The sequence below is a fragment of the Prionailurus bengalensis genome, chromosome A1, assembly GCF_016509475.1.
Source record: "Prionailurus bengalensis isolate Pbe53 chromosome A1, Fcat_Pben_1.1_paternal_pri, whole genome shotgun sequence".
In the NCBI taxonomy this organism is placed as follows: Eukaryota; Metazoa; Chordata; class Mammalia; order Carnivora; family Felidae; genus Prionailurus; species Prionailurus bengalensis.
The window spans coordinates 19,810,257-19,828,655 of NC_057343.1; the positions used below are offsets into that span (position 1 = coordinate 19,810,257).

The 18,399-nt window shown below is 37.7% G+C and overlaps 1 protein-coding gene across 1 annotated transcript in view; it reads right to left on the reverse strand.

Moving 5' to 3' along the window:
* Positions 1-18,399, reverse strand: part of WDFY2 (WD repeat and FYVE domain containing 2) — a 179,016-nt gene that overhangs the window by 57,913 nt on the left and 102,704 nt on the right. Inside the window, exon 5 of the mRNA XM_043578142.1 lies at positions 2,494-2,548. Within this exon, the coding sequence (XP_043434077.1) occupies positions 2,494-2,548 (55 nt within the window). The remainder of the gene's footprint in view (positions 1-2,493; positions 2,549-18,399) is intronic.

The following is an 18,399-nucleotide window of genomic DNA, read 5'->3' on the forward strand; positions in this document are numbered from 1 at the left end:
AAAACTACTCCCTCCCTGCCCTCCCCAAAAAAGCAATAGCTTCACAAGTACAGGCGATGTAGCCTAGTAACAACAGAAGTGAGAACCATTAAAGAATTTGAGCTGCTCCACAAAAGCCCACAGTGTAAAGTGGCTATCAGAAAGTTCACCCTTTATAGTAGAACAGGACCGGGACAGCAAGGAAATACCATTTTGTGGTTATCACATTACATGTATGTATTGGTTATCTGTATGTATTGGTATGTATGTATTGTGTAACACATTACACCAAAACTTAGTGGGTTAACACAGTAGACGTTTCTTATCTCGGAGTTTCTGTGGATCAGAAATCTTGGTGCAGTCTAGCTTGGTACTACCGCTGCTAAAACATGTCTCACAGGATAACATCAAGGTATGGGATGGGGCTATAGTCTCATCTGAAAGACTGACAGAGAGAGGACCTGCTTCCAAGCTCTCTCATGTAAGTGTCTACTGGGTTCAGTTCCTCACAGGCTGTTGAACTAACTGAAGGCTTCAGTTCCTTACCAGCTGTTGATGTGGCCTCCCTTAGTTCCTTACCACATAGACTTCTCCACAAAGTAGCTCACAAGATGGCAACTGGCTTCCATGAGAACCAGCAAGAGCAGGAGAAGGCAAGCAAGAAGGACTAGTCTCTTTGTCACCTAATATTAGAAGTGATATCTATCATTTGCCATATTTCAGGTCCAGTCTACGCTCAAGGGGAGTCTATGCTCAAGGGCATGAATACCAGGAGACAAGGATCATTAGGAACCATCTTAAAGGCTGCCTACCACAATGTGTCACATTTTAAATGGTCCCAAAGGTACAATATGATATCCCAAGACAACTGTGACCAAGAGAACTAAAAAACTTTTTTCAAGAACAAAAATTCAGGCCATGTAAAGGAGAATGTAAAATGTTTAGGCTAAAAAAGAGAAGGGATAAAAGGAGTAGAGGAGGGGACCAGGGTACGCTTGTAGGCAGGTACTATACATGTCTTATTCACTATTAAAATCCTCAGTTACTGGAACACATTAGGTATTCAGTGAATACTTGGTAAGTGCTATGTGAAAAAAAATTAAAGAATAAATCCATAGGGAAATGAATTTTGGCTCAAAATCTAGAAATAAGGAACTTAACGCTTAGAATTTTATAAAATCAGGACAGGTTGCTAGGTATGTCTCTGGAGGTATCAAAAGAGAGGCTGGATGATCATGCAGGATGAATGAAGTCAAGAAGTGTGGATGAAATAACCTCTAAGTGTTAAAAGATCCACCTCTAATGTTCTGATCCCATGACACTATTGGTCTGGATAAATAAATCATTACTGAAAATGGCTCCTGATCCATATTCTGGCCATAGCTTATGGTATACTGCCAATGTTGAAGACACAATAAAACCATAATTCCTTCCCCTTAGACAACAGGAACCCTCTAAGCCTTTTAAAATATTTAGCCAAAAAAGAAATGAGTCCCATGTGAAACAGCTCACTCCTGACACTGGCCCCACTCTCCATGCTGCTGCACTGCTTTGCAGCGGTGCGGTGTAGTAGAGACAAAGGACAAAGGCTGGGGGTTCTGGAATCACAATGACCTGCTCTGGCTCTGCACTTTACCAGCTATAGGACCATAGGCCAAGTCATTCAAGTCATTCAATTTCATTAGGCCTCTCTTTCTCTTTCTTTCTTTCTTTCTTTCTTTCTTTCTTTCTTTCTTTCTTTCTTTCTTCTTTCCTTCCTTCCTTCCTTCCTTCCTTCCTTCCTTCCTTCCTTCCCTCCTTTCCTTCTTTCCCTCTTTCTTAATATGAAATTTATTGTCAGATTGGTTTCCATACAACACCCAGTGCTCATCCCAACAGGTGCCCTCCTCAATGCCCATCACCCACTTTCCCCTCCCTCCCACCCCCCATCAACCCTCAGTTTATTCTCAGTGTTTTAAAGAGTCTCTTATGGTTTGCCTCCCTCCCTCTCTAACTTTTTTTTTCCCCTTCCCCTCCCCCATGGTCTCCTGTTAAGTTTCTCAGGATCCACATAAGAGTGAAAACATACGGTATCTGTCTTTCTCTGTATGACTTATTTCACTTAGCATAACACTCTCCAGTTCCATCCACGTTGCTACAAAAGGCCGTATTTCATTCTTTCTCTTGCCACGTAGAATTCCATTGTGTATATAAACCACAATTTCTTTATCCATTCATCAGTTGATGGACATTTAGGGTCTTTCTATAATTTGGTTATTGTTGCAAGTGCTGCTATAAACATTGGGGTACAAGTGCCCCTATGCATCAGCACTCCTGTATCCCTTGGGTAAATTCCTAGCAGTGCTATTGCTGGGTCATAGGGTAGGCCTATTTTTAATTTTTTGAGGAACCTAAAGACTAGGACAATATTCACCTCAAAGGATTGCTTTGTTTTGTTCCCCATGAATATTGTAAAGTGAAGCCATCAAGAAACATTTCAAAGTCTAGGTAAAAACACCACTCTCTCATTCCTACCTTGATAGTTTTTCACAGGAGTCATCTTGTTATAATCTTCTGATAAAATAAATTCCTGCAAAAGAGAAGAAAAATATCAAGCAAAAAGAAATTCTTTAAGGGAATAATTATGTTTCGATAAAACTAGATGGTATAAAGAAACATAAGCACAGAATTACATCTAACATTAGTATTTTGCCAATCAACTCAGCATTTTTGTATGCCTTTAAAAGTAGCAATCATAATTATGATCCAATGTAGTTATAACTGTTATCTTTTAATGCTGAAGTTCATTTTTTTCTTTTTTTTTACTTATGTGTGAGAAGAAAACTGGATCAAGTTCAGAGTCTTGACATTAGTCAATTTTGAAGATTACCCTGATTCCAAGTACTTTTCTCTCAATAGTGCCACAGCTGAAGATCTGCAGGGCTCTGGCCAGTGAGCAAAGAGATGCCAATCTTGTACTAGAGAGACACATCGGGTATTTTAAAGATTCTGTTTCTAATATCAGTAACTTATTTTTCCTCACAACAAGCTTCTCAAGGCTGCATCTGATTCGTGCCCATATCCCTACGGGACATGGCACAGTGTCTTGGTGCAGTAAGAAATCAATAAATATCCATCAAACAGATACGTGAAAGGCATCTCCCCAATCTGACGAGATTAATCTGGAGATCAAATTTACTCAAAAATAGTTTCTATATAACACACTGAATACACTCTTTGTGAGGACACCTAAAACACAAGTGGGTGAGTGTGTGTGTGTGTGTGTGTGTGTGTGTACACACTTCACCTAAGCATCTACATATACAATGACCTATATGTAGAAACCAATCAAGTGTTTATAAGCCTCAGCCAGGTTTTGAGTCTTTCAAATGCAAATACCCATATACTCTTAAAGAGTAAGTTGTCAAACATAAGGAAAGCTGCAAAGAATAATAAATTGATGCCTTCGTCTGAGCTTAGAAACAGAACAATGAATCCGTTCAAAACATTTGGAGGATTCCAGAATCTTCTCTTGATGACTTAAAGAAAGGTGTGTGGGCGGACAGATGTATAAACTCCTTAATTGCTATCTGGGTATTTACTGAGTCGATACAGTGTAACTTTTTAGAAGAAAATATTATTTTATTGTCTTTGTGATAGATGCCACAAAGGTAAGCATGAGGTGACAGATATGACAGAATACAGGACGTATCAAAATTCCTTTGAGTGTTCACTTTTCTACCCTATCCCTCCTTAAGAAGTTTAGCTACGAAATGGATTTTCTTCACCATGATTTTCTAAGTAAAAACATTATTCAACTTGTCACTTTTTAATTCCTATCAGTTCTTCCTTCAAGAAGTAGCACTCTACTCATTTCTCATTTCTGAAGAGTCAGACTCACAATGGAAGAGAGGAGGCTAAGTAGTAAAGTCGTTCTCCCGTGAGAAGCTAACGGTGGGGGTAAGGAAGGTGGGTACACGTCTACGCAGCAATTCTCAACCGCCCTCCATCACAACCAAGAGTAGCTTGCTCCTGAGCCTCCCGCTTTAGAGGGCCCCAAGTTTCCTCACACACACACACTAAATAGATTTATTAAAGACCATCATGATCTAGGCAAGTGTTTACTAAGTTCATAGAGCTCATGTGTTACTTTGATTATACTGAAACGGCTCTCCAGTTTGAGCCAAAGGTAACTCCATTCCTTTTGCAACAAGGCAGGATATAAAATGAAACCCACTTGATGCAGATCTGTATTTAGAATCAACATATTAGAATTAGCATACACAACACAATTACCAGTTCACTTAATTTTTTTTTTTTTTACAATTTTTACAATTGCCAGTAAACTTAATTTTTTGTTCATTTGTTTTTCTTATGAAAATAGCAACACACAATCGTGGAGAAAATTTGCGAGATTTTGTCAGCCTTCTTTCATTCTTTTTTTTTTTTTTGATCAAAGAAACAGCCTATTTTATTTTTTGATGTTTATTTTTGAGAGAGAGAGAAAGAGTGTGAGTGCAGGAGGGGCAGAGAGAGAGGGAGACACAGAATCTGAACCAGGCTCCAGGCTCTGAGCTGTCAGCACAGAGCCTGACACGGGGCTCGAACCCACCAACTGTGACATCATGACCTGAGCCAAAGTTGGACGCCTAACTGACTGAGCCGCCCAGGATCCCCGAGAGAGAATCTTAAACAGGCTCCACGTTCAGCGTGGAGCCCTACATGGGGCTCCATCCTACAACTCTGGGATCATGATTTGGGCCAAAATCAAGAATTGGAGGCTCAACTGACAGCCACCCAGACACCCCGTCAAATTGACTTTTTAAAAGATTTTATCTATTAACACTCACTAACAATATAATATGCAAGTATGGCTGTGGCTTAGATTATTTCCTTAGGTTTGCCCAACCAAAGCTCAGTAGATCAACGATGTACACATTAAAAAAAATGTTTTATTCATCCTTCTATTTTCCCCTCTTTACATTCAACTGACCACATATCTATCATCCTAACTTTTTTCTCAGATACTTACTTTTTTCAGAGCGTTTGTAAATTCACAGCAAAATTGAGAGGAAGGTATGGAGATTTCTCACATACTCCCTGCTCCCCTCCAAATAACATTCCAGCTCCAAATAACATTCCATACTCCAGCTCCCCCATTAACATCCCACACCAGAGTGGTACATTTATGATAACTGATGAATCTATACTGACACATCATTATCACCATCCAAAGTCCACAGTGAACCCTGCCGTAAGGTTCACTCTTAGTATTGTAAATCCTGTGATCTTTGATAAATGTATACTGACATGTGTCCACTATTTTAGTGTCATGCTGAGTTATTTCCACTGCCCTAAAAATCCCCTGTGCTCTGCCTATTCATCCTTTCTCTTCCTACCCAATCCCTGGCACCACTGATCTTTTCATGGTCTCCAAAGATTCATCCTTTCCAGACTGTCATACAGTTTGAATCATACAGTATACAGCCTTTTCAAATTGGTTTCTTTTACTGAATAGTATGCACTTAAGTTTCCTCCGTGTGTTTTTATGGCCTGATAGCTCATTTCTTTCTAGCACTGAATAATCTTCCATTGACTGGCTGTACCACAGTTTATTTATCCTTTCATGTACAGAAGGACATGTTGGTTGCCTCTAAATTTTGTTAATCATCGATAAAGCTGCTATATACATCCGTGTGCAGGTTTTTGTGTGGACGTAAGTCTTCCATTCCTTTGGATAAATAGTAAGGATTGCTGGGCTGTATGGTAAGAGTGTGTTTAGTTTTAGAAGAACGACCAAACTGTTTTCCCAAGAGGCTGTACCATTGTGCATTTCCATTAGCGATGCAGGAGAGCTCCTGCTGTTCCACATCGTTGGAATCATTTGGTGCTATCAGTGCTCTGGATTGTGGCCGCTCCAACAGCTGTGGTGGTATCTAATTTTAATTTGCCTTTCTCTGATGACACAGGAAGTGGAGCATCTTTCATATGCCTTGCCGTCTGTAGATCTTCTTTGGTGAGGTGTCCGTTAAGGTCTTTGGCTCATTGCTCATCTCTTATTGTTGAGTTTTAGTTCTTCATATATTTTGGATAACTCCTTTTATCAAATATATCTTCTGCAAATATTTTCTCCCATTCTGTGGCTTGTCTTTTTATTCCCTTGGCAGTGTGTTTTGAAGCGAAGAAATGTTTCATTTTAATGAAGCATAGTTTATCAATTCTTGCTTTCATGGATCATACCTAAGGCATAATACTGGAAAAGTCATCACCAGGGGCGCCTGGGTGGCTCAGTCAGTTGAGCGTCTGACTTCAACTCAGGTCATGATCTCACAGCTCATGGGTTAGAGCCCCGCATCAGGCTCTGTACTGACAGCTCAGAGGCTGGAGCCTGCTTCAGATTCTGTCTCCATCTCTCTCTGCCCATGCCTGCTCACATTCTGTCTGTCTCTCTCAAAAATAAATAAACATTAAAAATTAAAAAAAAAAATAAAGTCATCACCAAATTCAAAGTCATCTGAACTTTCTCCTATGTTACCTTTCAGGAGTTTTACGGTTTTGCATTTTGCATTTAGGGCCTGTGATCTATTCTGAGTTAGTTTTTGTAAAGGGTATAAGGTCTGTGTCTCTATCTGTTTTCACACGTGGATATCCAGTTGTTCCAGCAAGATTTGTTGAAAAGACTATACTTTTTTTCTCCATTGTATTGCCTTTGCTCCTCAGTTGACTTTATTTATGAGGGTCTATTTCTGAGATCTTTATTCTGCTCCACTGACCTATTTGTCTGCCTTCCACCCACACTGACTATCTTGATTACTAAGCTGTACAGTAAGTCTTAAAGATAGGCAGTGTCAATCCCCCAACTTTGTTCTTCTCCAATATCGTGCTGGCTATTCTGGGTCTTTTTCCTGTCCATATAAACTTTAGAATCCGTTTGTCGATATCTATAAAATAACTGGTTGGGATTTTGGTTGGCACTGCACTGAATGGATGGATCAGGTTGGGAAGAACTGACATCTTGACGATATTGAGTCTTCCTATCTGCAAACATGGATCTCCCTCCATTTATTTCAGTTTTTTAAAAATTTTACTCATCAGAGTTTTGTGGTTCACCTCATATAGACCTGGTACATATTTTGTTAGATGTATACCAAAGTATTTCATTTTTGGGGGTGCTAATGTAAATGGTACTGTTTTTAATTTCAAATTCCATTCCAAGACCCTCATTGTTCATTACCGGTATATAATAAACAACTGACCTTCATATATTAACTTTGCATCCTGCAGCTTTAATATAATTGTTTATTAGTTCCAGGAGGTTTTTTGGTCAATTTTTTTGTCAACATTTCTTAGATTTTTCTACATAGGCAATCACGCCATCTACAAAGAGTTTTATTTTTTTCATCCCAATCACTATATCTTTTATTTTCTTTTTCTTATCTTATTGCATCAGCTAGAACTTCCAGTACAACATTGAAAAAGAATGGCGAGGGGGTCATCCTTGCCTTAAACCTGATTTTAGTGGGAGAGCTTCTGATTTCTCCCCATACCTAATTGTTTTTAATGTTCACTGTAACAGATCAAACAACTCTGTTATGTGTAAGTAAAAATTCAGTAATTATCTCCACCTTCTATCTCATCCCTTTAAGGAAACCAGAGTTAATAGTCTGGTATCTCCTTTTACATCTTTCTTTCTCTTTTACCTTTATGTCAACACATGTAAATACATATACATATAGGGCTTTTTGTTTGTTTTATTCCACAAACATAGGGTCACATGATAGACATTACTTTACAATTTGCTGTTTTCATTTATAATACATCAGAGCTATCTTTCCAGGGCAAAACACTTGGTTCTAATTTATTCTTTCTGGTGGCTGTCTAGTACTCCAAAACATGAATACGCCATACTTTATTCATGTACTCCCTGTTAAATGGACATTCTATTTGTCTTCTATATATTACTATTGTAATAATACAGCAAGAAATGCCTTTGCATGTATAAACATATGAATTAATGTACATGTTGAAAAGATTGCTGGCTCAAAGATTATAAACACTTAATATATTTTTTTAATTTTTTTAATGTTTATTTATTTTTGAGAGAGACAGAGACAGAATCCAAGTGGGCTGGGGCAGAGAGAGAGGGAGGCACAGAATCTGAAGCAGGATCCAGGCTCCGAGCTGTCAGCACAGAGCCTGACGTGGGGCTCAAACTCACAAGCTGTGAGATCATGACCTGAGCTGAAGTCGGACGCTCAACCGACTGAGCCATGCAGGCGCTCCATAAACATTTAATAATTTAATAAACTCTGCCAGATCTCACTTTCCGGAAGTATGCAGCATTTCAGTTCCCTGCCATCTGACCCTCATACGATAGCCTATTTCCCCATATGTAATCAGCAGTGGATATTACTCATCTTTTCAATTTTTTGCCAAATTGATGTCCAAAAAAATATAACTCACTATGGTTTAATATGCATTGTCCTAACTGCTTATGAGCTAGAGTCCTTTTTATATGTTTATTTGCCATATTCATTTCTTGTTCTGTGAATTTCCTCCTTGAATCCTACCACAGCTTAGTTTCTTAAAAAGGAGGACGTGAGGCAAAACTTAAGTGCTACTGCTTTATTTGCAGGTGCAATATCAGCAGTGCGAGTGAAGGAAAAGCAAAGAGAAGCAGAGAAAGTTAGGTGGTCCGTCACCAAGCTGGCCTATGTTTCATGAAGAGGCCCAGGTGGTCCTCTAGCATACAGGAAGTCTCTGGCAGAGTTTAAACATCAGGCTTATATGCTGGAGGAATCTGTTGGAGGAAGGGATGGAGAGGGAATTTATCTGCCAGCTCTCTTCTCCCCTGCTTTAAATTTTGATCATAATTTAGCTTCCCCTCCTCTTCTGGAATATTATACCATCTAGCCTTTTTAAGAGCCACTGGGGAAGACAGATGTAAGTGCTGTGCTTCATACAACTCAGAAAGCTGCTGAGGAAACAGACAGCTATTTTCCTTAGGTTTTCATTTAAAGACAGCAAAGCACAGTGGTTAGGTTAAGAGCTTGGGTACTGGAGGCAAACTGTCTGGTTTGAATCCTGGTTAAAACACGTATATGATCTTGGACAAGCCGCTCAGGACCTCTTTAACAGTAATAAGGAGAGTCATAAGGCTGTAGTGAGCATTTGGTTAATATTTATAAAGCATTTAAAGCAGTGCCTGGCATATAGTAAGTACTCTATGAGAGTTAGATAAAATAAATAAATGCTACCTTTGTGAAATGAATTAAGGAGTCTTCCCTTAAAAAACAAAAACAAAAAACTTCTGGGGTACCTGGGTGGCTCAGTAGGTTAAGTATCTGACTTTGGCTCAAGTCATGATCTTACGGTTTGTGGGTTCGAGCCCCATGTGAGTCTCTGTGCTGACAGCTCAGAGTCTGAATGAAGCCTGTCTCCCTTCCTCTCTGCCCCTCTCCTGCTCACACTCTCTCTCTCTCTCTCAAAAATAAATAAACAGTAAAAAAATTTAAAAAACTTCTGGAATATATTGAACAACTTAACAGAAGAACTAGAGAGAATTTTGCTATAAAATACTGAATGCCTGGTTCTTTTTTTTAATAGCAGCTCTTTAATAACTTTCCTATTTTCTCTTACAGTTATGGGTCTCATAAGCTTTCTTATCTCTCTTCGGGTCAAATTTATTAATTTATATTTTATTAAAAAATCCACTTCCTTGAAGATTTCAAATATATTACCATGGAACTAATATAACATTGTCCTCTGATGCTTTTTTAACCCTCTTTCATAGAAAAGCAGTTCTACTACAAACATTAGTTTGTTTCAACACGATTGGTAAATTAGGGAAACAATTTGAGCATAGCTCAAATTTCATGTCACTTTTGCAAAATTTTGTCCAGAAACACTAGATGAGCCCAAAAAACTGAACCAAGCTATGTAGGAATACATAAAACAGAGACACACAGATCTCCAACATCTACCTGCTACTTCAGTGTACCAACCCTTTAGAGCCACATCTATCTACATCTGGTGTTAAAACTTGGCCTTCTGACTTCAGATAACCTCCGCCTACCACTTCAAATAAGTCACAAGCTGCAATCCTTCCGAGGCACACTTCCACAAGCAAACTTCAGGGCTTTTTCAAGATTAAGTACCACAGTTATCGTAATGTTTATGTATTCCCTCATTTAGCACGTCGAAAACTATGCTACATTTTTACGAGTGTCCCATCTTTATTTTTTATGTATCACTAAGTTGTGTTTTTTTTCTTTTTAAACAATGTTTTTGGGTATTGTGTTCCTAAATTCATTTTCCCTAAGACTTTTATGGCTTTTATTGCAATTCTATATAGCACAGTGATTTTTAAAAACGCACATTGCATTATGGCAGAACTAAGTGGCCATATATATATATATATATATATATATATATACACACACAAAATGTTACATCTCTTTCTTCATGCTTCAAATTATATACTTTTTATTTCTTGTTTTCTTTAATGAGATGTGCCAAGAAATTTATCTATTTTATCAGTACTTTCTAAAACCCAGGTTTTGGGGTGCTTGGGTGGCTCAGTCAGTTGGGCGTCCAACTTCAGCTCAGGTCATGATCTCGCAGTTGGTGGGTTTGAGCCCCACATCGGGCTCTGTTCTGACAGCTCAGAGCCTGGAGCCTGCTTCAAATTCTGTCTCTACTCCTCTCTGTCCCTCCCATACTCATGCTCTGTCTCTGTCTTTCAATAATAAATAAATGTTAAAAGATTGTTTAAATAAAATAAAAATAAAAATAAAACCCAGCTTTTGGCTTCATTTACTGTCCTTTTGTTTTCTCCATCTTTAATTTCAGGACTCATTTTTAGAATTCTCTCTTCCAACCTTCTTTGGTTTATTTTATCACTTTTGGATAACTTAAATGCTTAGGTTCACATGTGTAAATTTTTATTTTAAAGTAATAATATTTTAAGGTAAAATTCTCTAATGCAGATTTGACTGTATTCCATAAGTTTATATACAAAGTGGTTCTCATTTAAAGCTATTTCTGCATTTTATGTATTTCAGGAATATATTGTTTATATGTTTACTTCCTCTTTAAATGAATAAATTACTTAGAAAAATGCTTACTTAATAAGCAGTTATATTTATGGCTATCTTTTTGTTGCTACTTTCTAGCTTTATTGGTTTATAGTCAGAAAACATAGTATCTTTACTTTTTAGAATGTACTAAGATTTTCCTTTTCATCAAGATATTCTGTAAATGTTCTGTAGATATAAGAAAAAATGCAACTTTTTTCTAATGTTTTTTTTTTTTTTTTTCTGGGGGATGGGGGGCAGAGGGACAGAGAGAGAAGGAGACAGAATCTGAAGCAGACTCTAGGGTCTGAGCTGGTAGCACAGAGCCTGATGCAGGGCTTGAATCCACAAACAGTGAGATCATGAGCCGAAGTCAGAGGCCTAACCAACTGAGCCACCCAGGCGTCCTAGAAAAAAAAATGCAGCTTATCCAAAGTTCTAGATCTACTTGTATACCTATTCAATGAAATGATGATAGTTTTCAAATATTCTATAGTTTCATTTTTTTTTGGCCTACTTGAATTTCACATTCAGAAACAGATGTACTAAAGAAATGTACTTTTTATTTTTAGAAATGTGCTTTATTTTAAATGTTTATTATTCTGATTATAAAAGTAATATGATACAGATAAAATTTTAAAATGGAATACTATCAGGAAGGAAAATTAAGTCTATAGTTCTGTCAAACAGTGCTAATTACTGTTAATATTTTGATGATTTTGCTTTTCCATCTTTTCTCATATACATAAAAACACATTAAATTGGAACAGTATACCACTGATGCTGTTTTATAGCTCTCCTTTTTAACATTATCACATGAACATCAAATATTTTTTGAAAATACATGTTTAATGGCTACTTAATATTCCAATGGAAGGGTACATATAAGATGTTATCTAATTAATCCCTATTACATTTCTAAGACACCAATGTTTTTATTATAAAAATGATTATTAAAATAATATTTATTATTATAAACAATCTTTTTTATGCTTATTTTCTTTGGATGGTTTTCTAGAAACAGAGTTACTGATATAAAAGTACAGATACTTCTCAAGCTCTATTACACATGATCAATACTTTTTCTAAATAGTTAATGCCTGTTTATGTCCCCTCTATCAATGCACAAGACAGCCTATTTTATTCAATGCTGGCTGACATGTATATAATAAAGTCAATGTTATGTAGGTAAAAATAAATTTTAAAAAATTTCACACATTAAAATGTCTATTAGCCCTTAGTATTTCCTTTTATGACTTTTCTGCTATTTATAGAATTTTAGTGCTTTTCTTATCTATTTGTATATGCTTCTCATTTATTGAAGATATTATCCTTCTGGTCATATTTTAAGCAACAATTTATTATTTTCATTGAAATTGCATCTATCTTTTTTTTACACCAAGAAATTTTGAATTTTATGCAAGTGTTATATTTGCCTTTGTGACTTGTATTGTTTTGCGCTTACACATTCTTCCTGATAGAGACTGTTTATAAATGTCTACTCTATTTACTTCTAGTTTTTTGCTTTTCTTTTTTTAAGGCTTTACTTTGCACATCAAAGCTGCTTGTAAGACATGAGAAAAGGATTAAAATCGATCTTTTTATTAAAAGCAAGCCATTTATTTAATAACTTCTCCCATCCGTGACTAACTTGTGATGTCTTCTTTCCCATATTCAATGTTCTTACATATAATTGGGTCCATTTGGGAGTTATCTAACGCTGTTCTGTTGACCTCCTATTGTCTTCTTGGGTCAAAATGAAAATGATTTAATTACTGCAGATATAAAATCTGTGTTAACATAGAGGCTATGTGTCTCCTAATTTCTCTTCTTAAAAAGAAATGTAGCTCAATGATCATTAGAATAATCTTTTTATATAACAAGAAAGATCACATTAAGAATTCTGATTGGAATTGCAATAAATCTTCTAAACTCAGGAAGAGAAGAACTGACCTTTAAAAGCCTTTTTTAATGTACATTAGCAAATTTTTATAATTTTCTTTCACTAAATTTCCTATTTCTTTTTCAGATCACTTTTAAGAGTTCTGTTGTTAACTTCTGTGAATGGGATTGTTTCCCATTACTTGGTAGACTCTGAGTGAAAAAAGACAGATTCATAGGTGGTACTTTTGGACTAAAACTGAAAAATAGTGATATCACAGTTCTTGAAGACACACTGTGGATCCACTAAAAGTCTTGATTTGTGGTAGTTATAGTGAGGCGATCAATATAGGATAGAGTACTTGGTTAAATGAGACGTTTAGCACAGTCGTAACTCCAAAGGCAGAGTGAAGCACCATTCTACTCCTAAGTTTTAGAAGGAAAGGAAAAAAGGCGTGTTTCAGGTCAAATTAAAGAAAGAGGAAAAAATGGCAAGACTGGTTAAGTTCCAATGTTATGGGATGTTGCTAACGGCCAGTGCTTTGGGCTGAGGATGGAGCAAAGAATAACAACGGAAAATGCTATTAAGCTTCTTTGTGCATTTATGAACTTTTTTCTACTCCTCCTTATGTCCTCGAATCCCTATGAAAACCAGGTCTTCCATAATGAATCAATCAGAAGGTAGTATTACTTTATTTGGGCAACATCATACTGCAAAGAAAAGTTGCCAGCATGCCCTGTCATTAAAGAATGTACACGAAGGCTCATGCTTGTGTATACACATGCCATTCTCAACCCTCCTGTGACATGTTTCACAAGAATGGTGATTACTTTCTATTGGCTTACAAAAATGTATCTGTCAAGTAGGTACCATGGCTCTTGTTTGGTTACAGAGGTCATCTCACCTGAGTCAAGTCATTACTCAGCTCTTTGTCAGTCTAAATTAGAGGTCAACAGACAGTACTTTGTATTTTCACTAAAAGGAAACGTGTGGGTTTTCTAGTCATCCTTAGACTCTTACATATCACAAGTTCCCAGGGATACCCTGGATTCTCCTGTGAAATGCAGGCAGTGACGGAACAGCAGACTATAATCCATGGTGCTGTGAGGCAGCTTTTGGTTCCACCCAAGGTACCAGGCATGACAGGGGCACAGTAAGGCCCACGTGCTGGAAGAAACTAAAGCATCTACATCCCCTGCAATGATACCCAAACTTCACATACATTTTAAGGCAGCAGCCCCCACCCTGGGCCAAGTACATTTCCTAACCAGTTTCCTACCTACCTCCCTGCCTCCCTTCTTCCCTCCCTCACTCCTTTCCTTCCTTCCTTCCTTCTCTCTCCCCCCCCCCCCCGCCCCAAAGTAATGTTCAACCACTGCAAAATATAAGAACTTCTTAGCAATCAATAATAATTAGGCTAGAAGGCAATGAGCTTGGCTCCTCTGCTATTCCCACAGTCACCCTAACCCTTCAGTACGAGTTTACAGTAAAGGAGTGCTACACAGCTTCAAAGCGTGGCCCACCTGCTCACCTATTAAGTGTTAAGGTGCAATAAAATAGATTCTAAAAAATTCTACTAATAGAACCATGGTACCTTATACATAGTTGATATATATATATATATATATATATATATATATATATATAAATTATATATATATATATATAATATTTTAGTTTCTTGCTAATTGAAAGTTTGCCAATGATTCATTTCTTAATATACAGCATTACTTTAGGGAACAGAAATATATTCTAAAATTAGATTATTAGCTACTGATTCCTTGTTTTGCCTGTTGTGTATCAGAGCATATAAACTGATTTAATGCTTGATAAATCTAATTTTTATAAAGAAAACTGAATCACAGCCTCTGTATAGGTTTTCCTCTCAGAAAAAAATACATCTCAAACCAACCAGCGAGGTCATACAAAAAATAAACAGGAACTCTTAACTCAGCCCAAATGTGGTAAGAATAAAAGAAGAAATCGTGTCATCTCCTTAACTATCCAGTAAAAGTATCACAAAGTAGACAGCTTTGAGGTACTCATGTGTGTGTCTATGCAAAACCATTACTGAAGAGAGGAGGTAAAGAGCTTCATGAACACAGAGATACAACATTCCTGGTTGGGAGCACAGGTGTCTTCTTTCTGCGTTTGCCTCCACAAAAGAGATTGATTTGGGAATACAATCTGGGGCAGCCGCCGTGGAAGACAGTTCCTCAAAAACTTAAAATTAGAACTACCCTATGATCCAGTAATTGCACTACTGGATATTTACCCAAAGAATACAAAAACACTAATTTGAAAGGATACATGCACCTCTGTGTTTATTGCGGCATTGTTTACAATAGACAAATTATGGAAGCAGTCCTCCACCAATAGATAAATGGATACAGAGATGGTATACACACACACACACACACACACACACACACACACACACACTGTAATACTATTCAACCGCGAAAAAAAATGAAATCTGACCATTTGAAACAATACGGATGGATCTAGAGGGTATATAACAAGAAACAAAACAAAGGGGGGAAAAAAAGAAGCCAAAATACAGACGTCTAACTATAGAGAACAAACAGATGGTAATCAGAGAGGAGGTGGGTGGGGGGATGGGTGAAATAGGTGAAAGGGATTAAAAGTACACTTCTCTTGATGAACACGAATATAAGGAATTGCTGAATCACTATTTGTACACCTGAAACTAACGCAACACAATATGTTAAATACACTAGAACTAAAAGAAAAGAGGGGCACCCAAGTGGCTCAGTTGGTTAAGCATCTGACTTCAGCTCAGGTCACGATCTCACGGTTTGTGAGTTCAAGCCCTACATCAGGTTCTCTGCTCTCATCACAGAGCCCGCTTCAGATTCTCTCTCCTCCTCTCTGCCCCTCCCCCCACTCCTCCCCAGGCACATGTGCACTCTCCCTCTCCCTAAAATAAATAAACATTTAAAAAATTAATAAAAAAAAAAAGAAACAGAAGGTAAAAAAGATATCTAGTCTGCCATACTGCTGGCAATGAAGTTTATAAAACCCAAAAAGCAAGTTGCTCACAAATTTTAGTAACTTCTGAAGATTAAATACTAAACATGGGGAAAAAAGAGAAAGTGGCTTAAAGCTGAAACCTTCCTGGAAGGCCCAATATTGGTAAACTTCTCATTTTATATTTCCATATAAAATCTATTTCTGCATCTGCTTTAGAAATGTTCAGGATATTGTCAAATATATTACTTAGAGTCTCAATTATCAATTTACATGAAGGTGACTGACTTTTTTCAGTTGTGGTAAAAAGTGTGTAACATTAAATTTATCATCTTAATCATTTTAAAGCATACGGTTCAGTAGTGTTAAGTATATTCACATTGTTGTGGAATAGATCTCTAGAATCTTCTTCATCTTGCAGAACCAAAACTTTATACCCGTTAAACACTAACTTCCCCCCACCACCTCCCACACACCCCTGGCTTCCTCGGTAACTACCCTTCTGGTTTTTGTTTCTTTGATTTTGTTTCTGTTTCTGCGATAGCTTAGATATTTCATATGACCAGAATAACACAGTATTAGTTCTTTTGTGACTGGATTATTTCACTTAGCATAACGTCCTCAAGGTTCACCAATACAGCATGTGACAGAATCTCCCTTTTTAGGGCTACATAATATTTCCTTGTGTGTTTGTATCACATTTTCTTCATCCACCTTTCAATGGACATCTGGGTGGCTTTCACCACTTGGTTATTGTAAATAATGCTGCAATGAACGTAAGTGTGCAAATGTCTCCTGCAGATCCTGTTTTGAATTCTTTGGGGGTATATACTCATAAGGGAGATTGCTGGATCACTTAGTGAGTCTATTTTTAACTTTTTAAGGACCTTCCTACAAGAAAGGGTGACTGATTTTAAATTCAGTGTTAGAAAACCACGACTACCTTTCAAGTTGCCTTCTTTTTTATCGTACAGTTTCAGAATTAACAATGTCTCCTCTTTGCCGCGGCTGTCAGGTAGTACAGAATCAAAGTCAAGTCTTACACAAACTGTGCTCGCCCTTATCATCTTCATGCATGTGTTACTCTAGGTTCCATTCAGCCTCTTTTGGTTGGCAGAAACTCAAGTCAGCAAAGAAGAGAGGATTTATGGCACAGAGTCAAAGGCCATAAAGGGAAACCTACGGGCCACTAAAGCTGCACTTGCCACCCTCTGTGTCTCTCTTGCAGGCTCAGGGCTTCTCCCCTGGTATCTCTGTGTCTTGTTTCTCCAAGTGCAATCGATTATCCTTCTCAACCACACAGTCTCTCCTGACAACTCAGCTCCTGTTCCCTCATGATTGGAGCTTGCGTGGAGCCATCAGGGCCTCTCCAAGCCCCTGTCTATTAACATGACCTTTCAGCCTCACTTCCCACTCACTGGCTTGCTGTCTTAGTACCTTCAGGTTCAAATTCAAGACAGGAATCTGAGCGGACTACATATTTTTTCTCACTTGGACCCCAATCTGTCCACACAAGCCCCTACCCGGTCTTTGGGCCAAGTGTCCACTCTCAGTCCCATCAGTTAATACTAAAAGAAAATGGGGTTACGGGCTGTAAAACATGGCCACCTCCATCTTTTCACGAGGGCCCACACGGGACCGTTCCTTCACCACAGAAGAGGTTGAGCATAGGCAGACACCATGTAGGACATATTTATCTGGCCCATCTTCACATGACCACGACATGTAAAACACACACACTCTAAGATTCTAATGTCTCTCACTTATGGCTATCTCCACATTTCGGTGCGTGCGCGTACACACACACACACACACACACACACACACAAATATATATTCTCTGCTCTTGATTCCAGTTTTTATTTTCACTTTCACTTTTAGTTTATTATGTATATTCTTGCAAGCCTCCATCAAAACTTTCTGCAATCAGGTGGGACATATAACAAAGAAAACCCACAATGATAGACAAAATCAACTTAATTTTACAGAAGCTGATCCTATTTTGAAGGCCATTTTTATACTATAAAATTGCAGGGTTTTGAAATTATTGAGAAATTTAGAATCTTGAAAAGAAATTCCAGGATAGTAGTGACTTCGGCTCAAATATTTCAATGGGGTGAGGGAGGGAGGAAAAACCTCATTTCCTAATTGTTTATAGAAGGCAAAAGGTCAAGATGCCGGCTCTTCCCACGGTTTCTGGCTGTTCTTTCCCATCTATGAAAGGAAGGAGGTCATTAGTCCATGGGGTGAGGACGAAGGAGTCTCCACCTTACCCATGGCGGTCTCATTTGGCTTCTCTCTACCAGTTTGTCTCATGCTCTCTCCGGGCTTGCTTTATTTTTCCTTCACACACAAGATCACAAAACCTGAAATCCCATAAGGATGATGCGGTGACCCCCAAAGATTCTTATGTTCTTACTTATGACTGTCTCCACACTTTAGCAATCAGTGACTTGAAATATGTACTTCCTTGTCATCCTTTTGTTTAAATTA